This window comes from Corvus hawaiiensis, chromosome 6 (assembly GCF_020740725.1).
Source record: "Corvus hawaiiensis isolate bCorHaw1 chromosome 6, bCorHaw1.pri.cur, whole genome shotgun sequence".
NCBI classification, from domain to species: domain Eukaryota; kingdom Metazoa; phylum Chordata; class Aves; order Passeriformes; family Corvidae; genus Corvus; species Corvus hawaiiensis.
This window is the reverse complement of record NC_063218.1, coordinates 44,871,455-44,889,237: the sequence shown is the minus strand read 5'-3', so window position 1 is coordinate 44,889,237 and position 17,783 is coordinate 44,871,455. Positions and strand designations below refer to the sequence as shown.

The 17,783-nt window shown below is 48.7% G+C and overlaps 1 protein-coding gene across 1 annotated transcript; it reads left to right on the top strand.

The window, feature by feature from the left end:
* The first annotated feature begins 14,125 nt into the window (after nt 1-14,125).
* FJX1 (four-jointed box kinase 1) lies at nt 14,126-16,552 on the top strand. The gene has a single exon (XM_048308142.1). The coding sequence runs from the start codon at nt 14,238-14,240 to the stop codon at nt 15,519-15,521; it is 1,284 nt and encodes a 427-aa protein (XP_048164099.1). The 5' UTR covers nt 14,126-14,237; the 3' UTR covers nt 15,522-16,552.
* Nucleotides 16,553-17,783: the final 1,231 nt, after the last annotated feature.

Here is a 17,783-nt window from a genome sequence, read left to right as displayed (position 1 = left end):
AATACTAAACTATTCCTTACAGCATTATTAACACTGTTTTCTGCAGAATGTTGCTGCTGACTCACCCTGGCACTCAAATCATTCAGGCTGCACAATGTGTCAGTCTGTTACAGTGCACTACAGATTGAAAGAATAAGATAAAGTACTCTGGGGAGTATAGCATGAAGTTTTAACTAGCTCTAAGTAACAGCTACTGCTAATAATTAACATTATACATTTCATTAAATTACATTAAAATAAGAAAACATTCAATCTACTGTATTATGTCATATTGTAATATATCAGAAGCAGCCGTACATGCTAGCCATGTATTGAGAAATTACATTAAAAATGCAGATAATTTTAGAAATCACGAAAATTTAACTAAATTTGAAGAAAATTCTTTTGCAAACAAAACATTTTCTAATTTTTTAATTTTTAACACTTTTTTCATCCAAATTCTATTCTTGACCCTCATGAATTTCAAGGAGAAGAAAATCCAAGACCAGTCCTGGGACTTTTCATGAGATTAAAATAAGAAGTGTGGTGCCAAATGCAAACAATTTTCCTGGTTTCTACCCACTTGTGGCTTTTTGTGGTTTTAGATGAATACTTCCTGTCTAATACTCATGGGTTATGTTGCCCAGGGAAAACCCCTGAGAGAAAGGAATTTCCATAAAGAGCTTGTTGGCCATACTATGGTGATTTATTTTTATTAGCACTTTGTGAAGCAGTATCTTTTTGTCTTTTTCCTTTTTTTTTTTTTTTTTAACTTTGCACATGGAAGAATGTTTCTGGCAAAGGGGAAACTAGTAAAACCCTCAGGGTGAAACTCTCATTTGGACTGTCTTGAGAGTCCAAAAGAAAAGAGGGCTAACAATAGAAGCAAGGCTGAAAAGTTGGGTAAGTCATGGTTAGGGAAGCAAAAAATGTTGATCAGCTGTGGGAATCCCCAAGCCTCACTACCAGAGCAGTGTGCAACAATGCAGGAACTTGTTGCAGCAGCATTGAAGAGCCACTGCTCTGAAAAAGCACGGGGAAATGTTCTGGCTTCCCTATGGGGACTTTTCATAGAGGCTGGTAAGGCTGGCATAGCACAAAGCAGGTCTGCAGCAGAGCAGGAATAATAGGTTCATTTATTAGGCAGCCCAGAGAAAAGAACGGTGGCCAATACCTGACCTCTGCAATGGGTCTCTAGCTGGGATTTCTGTTATCCGAACAGTTCACACCACTATGTCTCTCTAGCTTTGCTAGGATCCATAATGAAGCCTATTAAGCTGCCAAGCAGAAGCACAAGTAACTAGTAAGGACTGACAGGTAAGGTGATGTGGATCTTCTCCTTTTCCAGGTTCCCTGGCTATTAGTGAATGTGCACATTTCTGGGCAAGTCAAATTAGAGCCTGCAGTAAATACCAAGGGAGATGTAAAACCATTTACAAAATCAAGATGTACATTCAAGCAATGCTGTCTGAGGTTGCACAGCAGAGCTACAATTGTGAAAATCAAACCATGGCTTGAGAGGAAAAAAACTCAAGCTGCATCTAAAATCCTTGGGAGGATTTTAAAAGACCCTAAAGAGGATCCTAAATAAAGATCCATACAGGCAGATTTTCACAAAGATTAGAGACGTACAACCACGTATGGAAACTGCACATTGGAAATCCTCATCCCAAGCTTCTTATTAGCACAGGGCTCCTGACTTACCCCTGGTAGGGGCAGGGCCAGCTGTGGATACATCTTCTCTTCCCTGAGCTCCCTTCTGTACATGACATACTAAAAAGGATTTTGTGTTGCTACCTCCTTGCCAGCCAGCCTAATTGCCCACCTAATTGCCCCTCACCAGCCAAGTTAATACACAAGCTAAATTCAATGTTTGAATTTCCACCAACAGAAATATTTTGGAAATTTAATAGCACAACTGTTCTACTAAGGCTGCCTGAAGGGAACTCGTACCAACTTTTCTGGAGCAAAGACTGATTTCGTCTTCTCCTGTTTTATTTTAAAGATCCAGATCCAGATGATGTCATCTTTTTGCCAATTACACTCCTTTCAGCACAGTCAGCTTCATCCAAGAATACAGAATGTCAAAGGCTCTGAGCTCCAAGAAATGTCTCAGCTGGCACTTGACTCCCCTTGGCTTCTGGACACTGTGCACATGTGCACAGAAGGCTTTTGCTATTTCATCTCAAATCTGATATCCCAATTTGTAGAGCTGTCATCACAAGGACTAATTTTGATTGTGTGGTTTTGACTTTCCCACTCACAGTGATAGCCCAAACACAAATGTCCAGAACACAGCTGGACAAACACATCATGTGATGGGTGAGCAGCTGGCTCGCAGGATGGGCACAAAGGGTGACAGAAAATGGGGTGACATTGGACTGGTGACCTGTCACCGGTGGGGTTCCACAGTGCTCCATACTCAGCCCTGTGCTCTTCAACGTCTTCACAAATTACTTGGATGCAGGACTTCCTCATCCAAGGTGAGGAAGAAGTCTCACAGAGACAAGTTTTGAGAGAGCTGAGCTGTTTACTGCTATGGTGATATTCAGACTGTCAAGCCCTACTAAAAACAATAAATCATGGAATAACTTGCATTTAAGTAGAGATTTCTTAGTGATACACTGTCAGTATCTAAATAACTTTGGACATTTCAGAGCATTTGACCATGAGCAGATTTAACCTTGATGTTTGAAGATAATAAAGTAAGTAAGATGGGTGTTGAACATTAAATATTATTTTGTTTCCTGACCAGAATTCATAACATGAGTTCATCTGAGCATGTCACAGCTGTAGTCTAAATCAGAGCCTGAACATCATCCTCACATTGCATATTTAACTCAGTAAATATTGTGTTTTCTTTGGTTTTGGCAGCAGGAGGCAGGAAGTTCTCAAAGTCCTTGTGTGGGCTCCTGAGTGCTTCAGCTCCTGATGAGAGGATATACAGAAGGAAGGTCCAGGGTCTTCGTACAGGCTTTGTCCTTGTCCTTTGTCCTAGCAGGCAGAGAGAGCACCAAAAGTACTTTGAGGTAATTGCTTCAGGTTGCCTGTCCATACACTGGCACAACACTGCAGCACAGAGTGCTGAGGAGGTTCCTGGTGATGCAACCCCTACAAAGCCGAATTGCTCCTTGTTGCTGCTTAATTTGAGAAACCCTGTAAAAAGGTAATTAGAGAAATGCAATGTATTTCTTTACACTTAGCTCTGCCCCAGAATAACGGAGCATCTGGTATAGAGTTTGTAAAGAGACCTGTAATGCCTGTGTCTGCCTCAGTGGTTTCAAAGCCTAATGCAAAACTTAAAGACAATTTTAAGGTAAGGACTGGAAGCCCAGGTGGTCTGAACAGGGAAGCTGACACAGCACACGTGCCCATGCAGTTGCTTTTCCAGCCCAGAAACACCCAGTACCAGCTCAGCTCCTCCCTGACACCAACTTGCCACTTCTTGTGGGGCAGACTACATTAAGCCACATCTCTACTGCCACTCCATATCTGAGGAAGTTCAGATGTCTATTCAAATCTATCTCAAAGCTTAAAAAATATACAATACACAAATATATATATATATATATACTTTCTGTATGGTGCTTTTGTTTTTTTGTGCTGTGTTCTCTCATCTCCCTGGTCTGTTTTCTTGTGACTCAGTTGAAAAACAGCTCTGTGATGCCTAATGAGCAGGAGGAAGAGAGTTCACTCCAGTAACTCATGACTATGTTTATTTTTCTCATCTTTGAGGGATTTGTTTTATGACTCTCACTAAACTGTTTACAGAAAGTTCAACAGCTAGGCAGAAAGTCATTTGCAAGGAAACTGGGCTAAATTAAAACAAAAATGTTGGTCAGCTTCCCAGAGGAAAAAGGTTTTTCTCTGTTATGTCTTTGCCGCTCTTCCTCTCCACCCACATACTGGAGAAGTTCAAATGGGATAAAATGGGGAACCGGGTAGGGATGAAAACTGAAAGAATTGTAGCTGGTCTGGAAGATAGTGAAACTCATTTACCCCTCAAAACTTCTGGTTTTTTCCAGCCTTTAGTTTGAGATCAGTGAGAAGAATACAGACATGCATAAATCAGAAGTTATGTGAAATGACAGCAACAACAAAAAAGATTCTACTGCCTTGATTTTCTTGAGTATCCACCAGCAATTTCTAGCTCTCAAAGAGAACTAAAAGACCTCTTTAGATACTACCAAATAACTTTTATTCACAGCATCCCATTCTGCAAGTGGAGAAACCAAGGCACTGGCTAACTAAATGTCTCACCCGCTGTCACAGAGGAGAAATGCACCGGGCCAACTGTAGAAACAAACACATTCCCTGTCTTGCCAAACTATTGGATGGAGGAAAGGCTAAGGGGGAGACTCGTGCTTTTGCATTTCATTGTTCCTGATGAAAGACACACTTGTGCAGCACGTGGTATGCGCGACACGGAGCTTTTTACACTGCCCGTCAATTGGCTGCCAGGACTCCTAAACCTGCCCCAGGGTTCTGGAGGAGGATGAACGGCATCTCTTTCCCCAGCAAGGTGGAGGAGGCTTATCCTACCAGAGCACATGGAAGACATACAGCCTAACTGCAGCAGAACTATAAATTATCCTTATCTTGCAGTTTTACAGCCCAAAGCTCCAGCCACTCAGCAGCGTTACTCTTCCTGCTGCGCTGTTTAGTGGCAGCCACAGACTTTGCAGCCTGAGGAACCAAGTATTGCTTTGGGCCAGTTAAGCTATGCAGTAAATGAGAGGCTTTCCTGTTTGTAGATAAACTGGATTCCATTTAGTTAAAATGCATTTTGATTCAAAAAAATGCTTTTTAAGTTCATTGAACGCAAAAGAGTTCATGGCATTTAGATATAGGGCAGATTTCGTTCCTGAGTGTAGTCCTTAAAATTAAAAGGGTACTTTCAGAGTTCCTTTTAAATCACATGCAATAACTATTGCTTGCTTCTGACCTTTTACTTATTCCCTGAGAGAATGCTACATAAATACCAGATAAGCAAATATGTAATCAATAAGATATTTATTTAACGTTAATTAGGCTTAGAATTTTAAATGGGTCACACTAAGATGTAGAGGGTGCAATGGAGAAAATTCTCAATGGCACCAACCCTAATCACAGGAAAATCATGAGTTTGGACCTTCAAAACTAGGTCACCTTCATGACGTGTGTGTGTGCGTGTCTTTTGATTTCTGCTTCATGCTCTTTCAGACGTGAGAGTCCTGACAGGGAACATCTCCACTGCACAATGGGCAGTGGTGTATGCAGCACTGAAGCTGCAGAGACACAGACTCCTAAGTCCACCTGAGCCTTAATTTAGGCTAATCCTGAAAGTGTGCTAATAACTGAACCTGGGCTCCTGAGCTCAGACATCATTAATGCAGCTAGACCACATCCAACCTAGCCTTGAAAAATTCCAGGAATGGGCCAGCCACAGCTTCTTTGGGTGACCTCTTCCTGTGCCTCTCCACCCTCACAGTAGAGTATTTCTTTCTTATATCCAATCTAAACCTACCCGCTTTCAGTTTAGAGCCATCATCCCTTTATCCTATTACATGCTCTTGTAAAAGTCCCTCTCCATCTTCCTCATAGGCCTCCTTCAGCTACTGAAGGGCCCCAATAAGGTCACCCCAGAGCCTTCTCTTCTCCAGGTTCAACAATCCAATTGTCTTAGTCCACCTTCACAGGAGGGAATCTAATAATCTTCATGTCTCTCCTTAGGACTCGCTCCAACAGGTCCATGTCTTTCCTGTGATGAAGACCCCAGAGCTGGACATGGCATTCCAGGTGGGGTCTCACAAGAGTAAAGAGGCACAATTACCTCCCTTTACCTGCTGGCCATGCTGCTTTTGATGCAGTCCTGGACATGATTGGCTTTCTGAGCTAAAAATGTCTTCTTACATCCAGGGTCTCATCCACCAGCATGCCCAAGTCCTTCCTGGCAGGGCTGCTCTCAATCTGTTCATCCCCCAGCCTGTGCCGACACAGGCTTGCCCTGATCCAGGTGTAGCACCTTGTACCTCATGAGGCCTTGTTGAGCCTCATGAGGTTCCCATGGGCCCAATTCTTGAGTTTGTCCAGGTTCCTCTGGATGCATCTCATCCCTCAGGCATGTCAACTGCACTGCTCAGATTTCAAGTGTGCTCCAGTGTAGCCGGCGTGTCTCAGAGCCACCGGCTGAGGGCCCTCACTAGCTCCCCATTTCTCTAACCTTGGTGTTTCATGCCACAGTTTGTCATGGGCAAGCCTGGTATTATTATCCCTCTCCCTCTTCAAGTCTAGTTTAAAGCTCTGCCAATGAGCCCCACTAGCTCCTGAGGGAAGACACTCCTCCAGCTTTGAGAACGATGAATCCCACCTGGTGCCAGCAGGCCTGGTGCTGTGTAGGCTATCCCCAAAATCCAATATTTTGGTGGTGACTACAGCCTCAGAGCCATGTATTTCATAAACTGGGCCCATCTGTTTCTTCCAAAGTCACTGCCTGCAAATGGAAAGATAGGTGAGAAGGTAACATCTGTTCCATATTCCCTTATCTGTCCCAAGGCTCTGAAGTCTCTTTTGATCACCCCTGAACTATGTTGTGACTTCATCAACCTGCCACGTGGAAGAGCAGTAAGAGGTAGACCTTATTCTTGTTTGAAGTCTGAGAGTGTCAGTCAATGACTCGATCCTAACAGCTGGAATATGCAGAACAACTATTACAATAGGTATTGCAGCCACAGTCAGTGCTTTCAGCAGAGACATCCACTGGATAGAGTGAGGAGGAGTGGAAATCTCATCATCTGAGTCACTTAAAATTGGATAAAACAAAACCCTAGAGAATGTGGAAAAAGAAGAGCCCTCACGAGTGAGGAGAGAGCCTCAGTGTGGCCTGATACAAAGGACTATACTGTCATCTGAGAAGGAATTGTACCTGTCCCTGAGGTAGAGTTGCTCCCCAAATGTGCCTGGAGGCTGCATCCTACAGCCCACAGGATGCTGTACATGTTAATGTGTACCTGCATGCTGTTGTACAGCCCTAAGTGCCTGAGTGTCAGGCCAGGGATGCCCCTACGGACAAGCTACAGGCTCCCTGGAATGCCTGGTGTGGGTAAGAGGCAAACAGAGCTGAGAAACCCTGCACCATGCTGGTACAGTGTAGAGAAGACTTCCTCTGGCAGGACCTGTGGGCCAAAGGAGAGGGATTGGGACACTGCCTCTCATTTCTTACTGCCTCACCTGACAGCTTCATGTAGGAGCAGAGGACACCTCCAACGAGGGGAAAGGCTGGGGGAAGAAAAGCAAATGTCCAGGGAATTCATACATTTCTTCTGTCTGTGTCTTCCCCCTTCAGCACTCTTGGCAGCCAAAGAGGGTCCTCTGGCCTTGGAAAGAACCCAGCTGCCTCTCCAGGCAGCACATCGGACAGAAGGTATTAGGGGCCTGGAAACTAGGTTTGCTGTTTAAGCTGGTCCTTTTCTCTGCCTCAGAGACAACTGAACATCTGGCTTTCCACTGGCACAGCTGGGGTTTTTACCTTAAGACTAATTAGAACAGTTTCACCAGCAGTGCAAAAGCTGCAGTTTTTTAGGACTTGCTGAAAAGTTTAGAAGTGTCCTGGGTGTGTTTTTGCAGTAGAAGCTGAATGTTATGACCTTTTTTTCCTTCCTTTCTGTGACAATAGTAACTCTACCTTTAGCCTGGCCCTATTTTTCTAGTCAAGTCTGGTCCACTTCAGTCTTTAATTGGGCCCATCACAGGGCTAAGTGCCTGGAGAACACATTAAAGGGATGATATTTTTAATAGTGACGGTATTTAACCCCTGGCACAGCTTACCAGAAGATGATGAACACTCTCTATCTAAAGACAGTACCTTTCCAAACCATACATACTTCACATAAAATCTCAGGGGTTTGCAGGAGGCGTCAGGAAAAAAGAAGGTCTATGGGCTATTACCAGGGTGGTTTGACTTCCTCCCTTCTGGAAAGACACCAAATCTGGAGTTCTCCTCTCTATTCTGTTCTGTTACACCAGGGCAGGTTCCCAGAATTACTGTATTGAATAATAGAGTTGTATTGACCAATATTCTTCACTGAACAATATTCTTCACTCATGTTTTGGCAGCCAGAGGAAGGAGAGAAGAAAAGTTGTTGATATAGCTGACATGAATATTGTAGGCCATGGGGTCTTAGCTTTCAGGATACCCTACTTGAAAGCAGAGGCTAATACCCAATGTGTTATTTATCCTCTCATGGGATAATTACCTTTTCTCTTCCTAAATCACCTCAGCAATTTCACTTCAAGAGGTCTTGAACCTCTTTACTTCTTGATCTTTAAAAAAAAAAAGTATATTTTGTAATGGACACAAATGGCTACTGTGTTTCCCTCCAGAATGAGGTTGTATCCAGTATTTCAGGGTGAGTGGTGACCTCCAGAACTGTTTTAATGTGCACGCTGCAAGTTTCAGTGAGCAGCTCACCACTGTGCAGCTTTGCCAGTTCAGATCAGCCAAGGATTTCCCCCCAAGCCATGAAGAGCAAGGCCATCATGCCTGATATCACTCATGAGAAAAGTCCTCCCAGCTTAATCATCAGCTGTCTGGAGAGGCTGGATTGTATTTGTATAATGGATGCTGCTGACCTATCATTTCAATATATTTCTTTAATGACAGTTCTGCAGAATCTGCTTGTTGGAGACCCTGAGAGTGGCAGTCTGAGCATAACACAAATGTCTTTCCATCTTTTCTGTTCACGTTTGATGAGGGTGAGAACAAATGCCCTAAAAGACTTCACATCACCAGGCACCTGACATATCTTATGAGCACTTTCAAGAGCCAGGCACAAGAGCTCAAGCACTGACTCATTTATTGCTTTGATATTAAAAACAAAGAGTCACAGAGCACAGGGGAGATAGAATCCATTCTGTGTATGGAAATTGCCTGGCTTCATGTTCTGCATGGCACTTCAGACTGAAAAAAAGCCCACAAACAAACAAAACAAAATAAAACAAAGGAAACAAGCAAAAAAACCCCCTCATACAATCCCATGTGTCCAAGAGCTTTACTGTGAAATCAACTATGGAGTCAAAACAATAGAAAAGCTTCCAGATTTCTGTATTCCAGGCTGAGACAAGTTTGTAAATACTTCCAGAAATTGCCAACAAGCCTGCAGGGTAACATCTCTAATGCACACCTCCCTGATACGAAATGCAGAGCACCTTAACTTCTTCAGCCCTCCCCCAGTCACAACCAGCTATAAATCCTGCCCTTCACTTGTTGGAATATCTCATCATAAGGGATGCATTTTTTAGTCTGAGAAATACAAATCCACCTTGACGGAGCCGATCAGGCATATACATGGGCTATGCTGCTGATAGGTTTGTACCAAGCACTCCTAGTGTGAGAATAACTTAGAGTGACCCTAAGCAGGTAACATTTTTGCACACTAACTTGTTGCCAGTATCGTTTACTCCAAACTCCCCACCTTTCCCCCAGAGAAACAAGCTGTATTGGCAGGAGCAGTGTTTTGAAGGTAACCCTGCACCTGTACTAGGTAGCTTTGCAGGCACAACTCTTCACCACTAGCCAGCTAGTCTAAGCAACTTCCTTGCAACAGGAAGAACTGAAACACACAGGCCACACTTGCAAGAGGATCTGAGCCTGAGCTGCCTTTTCTCCAGGAGGCCATGGGTTCAGGCAGTACAGAAGGGCAGCATAAGGTGCTCTCACCACCAAGTAAGCTGGCACCAGAGAGGCTGCATCAGGAGAAACCCACCATCAGCAGAAAAGGAGCCCTGCAAATCAGCCAGTGTAGGTTACTGGGGTGTGGAGAATCAATACTGCCCTGATGGAAGCTCCTGATACCCACATTTACCCTCATCCAGTGACTCAGAACACAAAGAGAGGAAATGTGGAGGGACAGGAATGTGCAGCACTGAGGAAGCAGGGGCATCATTTTGCTCCAGCCTGTCTGCAGCAGCTTTCACATGGCCAGGGCAGTCCTGAGTCCTACCGGTGGAGGCACATTGTTCCATGTATTCAATGCCCCTCTCCTGACAGCAATCTCAAGTGGTCCCTTTAAAAATGGCTCTCACTACTTGGGAGCTCACTGGCACCAGCTCACTGCCAGGAACCAAAGGTGCTAACCAGGGGTGGGAACAAGCTATTCGTGGACAGTTGAGGAAATGCTGGATAGAAACAGAGGTGTTTGGTAACCTGACTGATAAAGAAGAGAGAGTGCAGATAGAGCTGGAGAAGTACTCCAGGTGGGAGCAAGCTGTATAAAAAGTCTTAAGAGGGTGAAATGTAGAAAAAATATGCCGGAGCAGAATAAAAGGACTCTATTCCCATCCCACCCTGGAATCCTGAACCCCAGTTCAGAGTAAATGAAGGGCTTTGTGTGTTGTGCTAGTGAGAGAGATCACCATGAAGCAATAGCTCAGGCTCATCCCCTGCAGTCTCCAGGAAAGGAGCTCACAGCCCTGCAGAGGTTGATGTGGCTGTCACCAGACCCACAGCTTGGCATTGAGGTGTGTTAGGTGTGGCTTTGGGTATGCACTAAAACCAACGTTGAATGGGAAGTGTCTGTCAGTACTCAGTGAAGGGAGAGAACATTTCACGAGCCTGGGAACTACTGGAGGGGACTGACTAATTTTGGTAGTCCAAAACGGTCTGTGCTGGGAAATAACTTCCATGGCAATGCCTCTGAAGTGTGGGGGCGGAGGTGTTGCACTGAAGCCTTGAGCTGTGGGAGAGTATCACACAAAGATATGCAATGCTAGCACAAGCCAGAACTTGCCTGAGCCAGAGGGTGCCTACTCCTGGCTGGGACAGTCCTCCCTGTGGCAGGCTACAGTTGCATCCCCTCTGTCAGCTGCAGCTCCAGCCATGCAGGATGCTCCCTCCTGTCCTGGAGAGCACTGGCACACCTCTGGGAGCTTTGGAGCTGCTAATAGTTGCAGGCTCTGGTGCAATGGAGACTGGCTCTGTGTGTGGTTTGCCAGCCTTCCTTGCCCAGCAGACTGTTAGCTGAGGCAGGGCCACTCAACTCCAGCATAGATACAGTGTCCAGAAAAGTAAAGTCCCCATCTGCTTCCCCGTGATCCTAACCCTGTCAAAGCCCATTAGAGTTTGGCATTTGTCTTGAATGCAAAATAACTTTCACTGCAGGGGAGAAATCTTCAAGTCTCTGTTCAGTTCCTGTTTCTTCTGCCTTTATTGGGAGGAATTGCTGCCTGCAATGAGAGCTACTCCACATCACTGAGAAGCTGGGTACTGGCATGCCAGGAGGGGAATAAGGAGAATAAAACCTTCACTACTCCAAAAAGAGTGTGAAACACCAGCAGTCAGGTATTCTATGAGCCTAGCTTTGCCAGGTAGCTAAAATCAAGTTAATATAAGAAACAACATGGGGAAGCCAGAAATTATTTTGTTATCTTTCTTCTTGCTAGAATTCTGGGTCTGGACAGTGGCCAGCACTCCCTTCCCCAGTGCAGGGCTGTGAAGCCTGGTGACTTTCTGCTTTATCTTTGAGCTGCTCATTGCCATGTCTGCAAAGCACTAACAAGACATCTGACTGACCCAAATATATCAGTGATCACAGTTTCAGGAATGCTTAACCTGCTGTAAATTGAACAGCTTGGCTGATGTTTAACCCTCTACCAATTGTCTGGTTTTAAAAAATATTGCAGCTTGTAAGCAGGACGATTAGCCACAGGGATGGCTCAGCTAAACTCTGGCCTGTACTTCTTTCAAAGAGTGCAGTTAAGAGGTGGAGTATTTGGGGGAGGTGATGTTTTCCCAGCTATTGATCTAAGGGTGTAGTCACAGTATAGCTTGTTGATTAACTGCTTAGCTTACAAGAGGCAAGCTGTAATTGAAATTAATGTCATCCTTAACCTGGAGGTTATATTCACCTTAACACCAGGAAATGTAGTGTCCTTATCCATGGCAATGGTTCTGCTCCAGGGGGGATTCCCAGTGCAGACACTGGCAGCTGGATGCTCACTAGAAGCATAACTCACCTGAAAGAAACACAAATTCATAGAAAGCAAAATACATGTCCAACCTACATATGGAATAAAATTAGTGGTTTTGCTTTCAATAATTTTCCAACAACCTAGGAGTTTTCTTAAACCTATTTCAAGCTACAAAGTGGCAGAGAACAGAGGAAATTCTGTGTCATTTCTTTGGTAAAAATACTGTTGGATAAAAGCCTCCTGCGCAGGGTAACGGTACTGTTCTCATCGACCACTGTGAAGTGTAGCAGCCACCAGCTCCAAATCACACACCCGGTGTTCACCGCGCAGCTCGTGTGGTTTCAAAGGGTGAAAGTGTAAAGCGTCATCTGGCAATAAGGCTTCAGGGTCGGAACAGCACGAGACCCGAATTCTTGGGTAGCAAGAGGAGTGTTTCACAGCTTGTATTGCCTCTGAGGGGAGCCGGGCTGGTCAGTGTCTCTCATTATCATTATTACCGGGGCCGCAGCGCGGAGCCACGAGCGGCAGGAGGTGCTGCTGCGACACGGCCGCGGCCGCACGGAGCGGCGGGGAGGCGCCCGCCGGGCTCTGCCCGGGAATTCGAGGCAGAAGACAGGGAAAAAAGACACCGAATTCAACTTCTGCCTTTTTTCCTTTTTTTTTTTTTTTTTTTTTTTTTGTGTGTGTGTGTTTCGGTTGGTTTGGATTTTTTTCTGCGGGGCTAGGCGTATGTGTGTGTATAAGTGTGAGTCCTTAAGGTGGATTAGGATAGTTTGAATGCTTTTAACAAAATTCTGAAAAAGAACGAATTCCCTAGTTCTTATACTGAAAGTAAACAAACTGTATTCCATCAAACTTGAAAGACTGGGGTGTGGCTGAAAAACTAGGAGTTGTTGTGATACCTCAAGAGAGCAAAGAGTTCAAGAGACGTGAAAGAGAATTTTTTTCTTTTGCAGTATTTAAGATTCTGTGTGCCGTGGTTTTGCTATGCTGATCCAACTCCAATAACTACTTTGGAGGATAGCCACGGCAATGATAGCAGAAGGGAGAGGTGTTTAATCTCGCTCGGCTCACAAACGTGTTCTTCCCAAGAGAGGTCGCCAGTAAAATACCGAAAAAGCAGATCTAAGCTTCTTTGCATTGCGAAGGCAGAAAAATTGAAATGGGGAATAGAGAAATAGCTACTCTTCTAAACACCTCAAAGGGACACAACTTGAAAAGAAAGGCTGGCTGTCGTTCCGTCGGGCAGGATATCCCGCGAGGTGGGTTAAACCCTCTCGAGGGAGTTAAAATGCCAGGAAAAGCTGGTCCGCACACTCCGTAACCTGATATTGAGCACCGCGCACACCCCGGCGTGTAAGGACGCGAAGGGCACTGCCCTCCGTGCAGGCGGGCGCCCACCGGCCGCCACAGAAGGGGGAAGAAGAGGTGATGCTCCGTGAGGTCTCACTACCGCGCCTCGCCCACGGTCACTGGCGGCCCTGCCCGGCAGGGAGCCCCGGCATCACGCCGCGGTGTCCGGGCGTGTCGGGTCCGGTTCCGCTGCCGGGCGGACAGGTGTCTGTCCGGGTGTGTACCGCTCGTGTTTGCAGCGGTCCCTTTGTGCAACCACCTGCCGGCTCCCGGCCCCCGCGCGGCCCCGAGCGCCGGCTGGGGCTGAGGGTGGTGGAGCGGAGGGGGAGCCGCTCTGCCGCTGACCGCGGCGCGACCCCGCCGTGCTGCCGTGGGCGGGAGGCGGCGCGGCCGCGCCCGGGGCTCCGCGGCCGCCCGTGCACCGGCGCGGGGGGCGGCCCCGCTGGCGTGCGTACCGCCTTCCTCTTCCCCTTCCCCCTCCCCGCTTTTCTTCCTCGGTGTGCAGGCTCCTTTGTGCTGCCCGCAGCGGCGAGGAGGAACCGGCGGGCCAAGCGCCCCCGCCGCAGCGCTCTCCCTTCCCGCTGGACGGGCGACCGGCGCGGCTCCCACGCCATCCGCGACCCTTCCGCCTCCTCGACGGGGCGCCCTGCCGTGTGTGGGACCACCGACGTGGCCGCGCGGGCCATCGCCGTTTTAAGCGGAGGGCCACGCCGGGAGACGGGGCGGGCCGGGCGCGCCCCCCCGGCTCCCCCACGTGGTGCGGTGCCCGTGGTCTCCCGGCCGCCGGCGGAGCTGGGCGCACACGGCGTGGGGCAGCCGCCGGGGCTCGCCTGCTCCTGCTGCCGCTCCCCGGGCGGCAGATCCGGCCCGCGGCCATGCGCCAGCGCTGCGCTGAGCGGCCGAGCGGCGGGGCTGTACCGCCGCCGCGTCCCGCGGTAGCGGCGTGAAGCGGCGTGAGGATGAAGCGGGCGAGGCGGGCCGCGCCGGGGCCCCTGCCCGTGCTGGGGCTGCTGCTGCTGGGCGCCCTGCCGGGGCTCTGGACGGTACTGCTGCGGCGGGAGGCGGCGGCGCTGCCGGAGCCGCGCCTGCCCGCCGGGCAGCCCCCGGGGCGATGGGGCTGGGGGCGCTCCTCGGCGGTGCGGGGCGAGTCCAGCGGCGGCGGCGGGCAGAAAACTTTTCGGACGCTGCTGGCGGTGCCGGCGGCGGCGACGGACCGGGAGGAGCGGGACGGCGAGGAGCAGCTCGCTGTAACCGACTCGCAGCCGCCGGCCGACACCGGCTCTCCGGTGGAGCGGGGCATCTTCTGGAGCCGTGAGCTGGAGGAGCAGGTGCCGCCGGGCTTCGCGGCGGAGGAGGCGGCGGCGTGGCTGTCGGCCGCCCGCGCAGCCCGCGTGGCCTCGCTGGAGCGGGGCGGCTGCGGGCGCAGCTCCAACCGGCTGGCGCGGCTGTCGGATGGGAGCCGCGCCTGCGTCCGCTATGGCATCAACCCGGAGCAGATCCAGGGCGAGGCGCTCTCGTATCACCTGGCCGGGGTGCTGGGCATGCAGGAGCGGCTGCCGCCCATGGCCCTCGCCCTGGTGGAAGCCCGCGGGCAGCAGTGGGAGCCGGTGCGCGAGGAGCTGCGCGGCTCGCACTGGGCCGAGGGCGCCGTGGTCAGCCTGACCCGCTGGGTGGACAATCTCACCGCCGTGGTGGCTCCCGCGCCCTGGGGCGCCGAGGCGAGCGCCGGCCGGCGGCTGCAGCCGTTGTCGGCGGGGGAGCTGGTCGGGCTGCCGCCGTCACAGCTGGTGGAGCTGGTGCAGTGGAGCGATCTGATCCTCTTCGACTACCTGACGGCCAACTTCGACCGCCTGGTCAGCAACCTCTTCAGCCTGCAGTGGGACCCACGGGTGATGCGCCGCGCCACCAGCAATCTGCTCCGCGCCCCCGACGGCGGGCTCGTCTTCATGGACAACGAGGCGGGGCTGGTGCACGGCTACCGCCTCCTCGCCATGTGGGACCCCTACAACGAGCCGCTGCTCCGCTCCGTGTGCGTGTTCCGCGAGGGCACGGCCCGCCGGGTGGCCGAGCTGCACCGTCGCCGCAGCGCTGCCGCCGAGCTGCGCCGCCGCTACCGGGCGCGGGAGCCGCTCTGGGCGCGCCTCGGCTTCCTCTCCGAGCGCCAGGCCGAGCTCCTGCAGGCCCGCGTCGACTTCGTGCACCGCCACATCGCCCACTGCCGCGCACAGGCTGCCGTGCTCTGAGGGCCCCGGCGCGGCCGCAGCGCTCCGCCTTGCCTCTGCTCCCGGGCAGCGGGACGTGCTTGCCCCGGCAGCTGCCGCGGGCCGGAGCTGACCCGGCCTGCCACCTCGGTGCCGCGTAGTCGCTGCGACTGCCGGGGGCCGGGGGTGCTGGGGATGGGGAGGGCCGCCGGGAGCGGCGGGAATAATGGGCTACCTGCCTGCCGGGGCTGTCGAGACGAGCGAGTAATTCGCTTTGTCAAGGTCTCTGAAGATGCAGAGCGCAATCGGTATAATTACAGCCCAGTTCCGCTCCAGGACTCTGCCCCCAGAGTTGGAAAAATGAGAGGGTTCAGCATCTTCAGTGCTTTCCTTAACTACCTTGGTGCACTCGCCCTTGTAGGAGACCCCACAGGAAAGCAGTCGTCTTTGTCTGGATTGGGGTTGAGTAACTTTTTTCCTTCCAACGAAGGCAGGCAGAAACATTTTTTATATATTCTTCCTTTTGCAACGGCATATTTAAGTATGAATGTTGATGTTCGTAGACCAAGAACTGATTTCACAGTAGGGGAGCCCCTAACTAGCAAAACTGCCCTATTTATGAAACTTGTTTCCTACCAATTTTCTTTAACAAGAGTGAACCTTTCCACTGATTGTTAAATCTTGTTGATGAGAAGTGTATAGGAAGCCCATATCCCCTTTGCTCTTAGTTTTTTTGTGGATTCATTGGGTTAAATTGTTCTGATTCTTAAGGGTTTGTTTGTAATCATCACCATCATAGTTTCATCTCACCGGTAAAGTAACTGACTAATGGGTGGCACAAGAAGATCTCCCATTTTAAAAATACTGCTATGTGCTAAGACTTTGACACAACAGTTAAAGTGGAGGAAAAACTGTTTCATGCACTTTACTTTGACTTTTAAATTTTTTTTTTATAGAAGACCTTTTTATTTTACAAAGTCTGCTTTTTATGTACATTATATATGTTCATAAACTTTTCTGTAACATACTAAAGAAACCGATATTTCAGTAAAGTGTGTTAATGTTTTGCCTTCTTTGGCCTGGATGTTTGCCTGAGCTTTGACAGGGAAGCATGCATCTCCTCAGTCTTTCCTGATGTGCGATGCAGGCCACCACTTTGCAGCTTCTCACTCCACTGATCAGAATGAACTTTTACTCATTCCTCTGAGGCAAGGAGGGGTAGCTTTCAAACACTACCCTTCTCTCATTCCTAGGTGTCCCTGAAAGAGGAAAAACTCTTCAAGTGCCTGAAGTAGTGTGAGTACTTCAGCTGAATAGACATCTATCTGGTTTTCAAAGGCTGAAATGAACTGCCTCTCTCAGGACTAACCTTGAGATAACTGAAGCAGGTAGTTTCAGCAAACTGATAGCCCACACTGGTGTGGGCTAGCTGCTGTCAGCCTTTCTGGGTGCTGGGACTGGATACCAGCCTGGTACAGGTCATGTCAGCTGTTTCTACTCCAGAGGCATGTCCAGGGATGGCAGTTGCTTTCAGTGGTGTTCATACTGTCTTCTCTTCCCATTTTGGTTATCTTTGCAATGAAGAGATTGAGGCAGAATTGAAGAATAAGAAAGCTTTTTAATCATGCTGAAATAGTTGGTGGGGGTTTTTTTTCCTACACAAGGTCTGTTCTAGGGCGAAGCAGTAGCAGTGGGTGTACAAAATAAAATATTGGCATTTCTTGCTTGCTTCTTTACGTGTACCAGTATTCATAGAAGAGGCCATTGTATGGCTCGAAATAACAGCCAGAATAAGGACAAAGGATAAACTAATCCTTTTTGACCCCAAATGCCAGTATATGTCCTGCTATAATCAAACAGCAGCATAATCTCTTCTACATCTGGACAGACAGCTCTTGATGAAGGCAGCAGCATGGCCCAGTGGCTGCTGTGCAAGTAGGTGCTGTTTTCTGTGTTGAGCAGTAACCCTCCCTTGAGCTCAGGGAGGGCTGTGCATTCCTACCTGCAGGAGGTCTTTGGTCTATTAATATTCATTATTTAGATTAAACTTCATAGAAAGACAATTTTCATTGGCCATTACAGTGTTGTTGGGGGGGGGGGGGGGGTTGGGGGTAGCTTTTTTTAAAAGACAACAGTTTTACAAACAAAATTAATGGTTGATTAATTAGATGTGTTAGATATTGCATCTTTGTGTATGAGTATTTATTTCAAAATGTCCCAGCAGCCTCCAAGACTAGCTTTCATTCCGCTGCTGAACTGTCAAGGCTTTCTATTGAACTTGTATTTATAGTTCACTGCATTTAT

Excerpts from the sequence above, each read along its gene's own strand:
- FJX1 (XM_048308142.1), top strand. The coding sequence starts at position 14,238 with ATGAAGCGGGCGAGGCGGGCCGCGCCGGGGCCCCTGCCCGTGCTGGGG.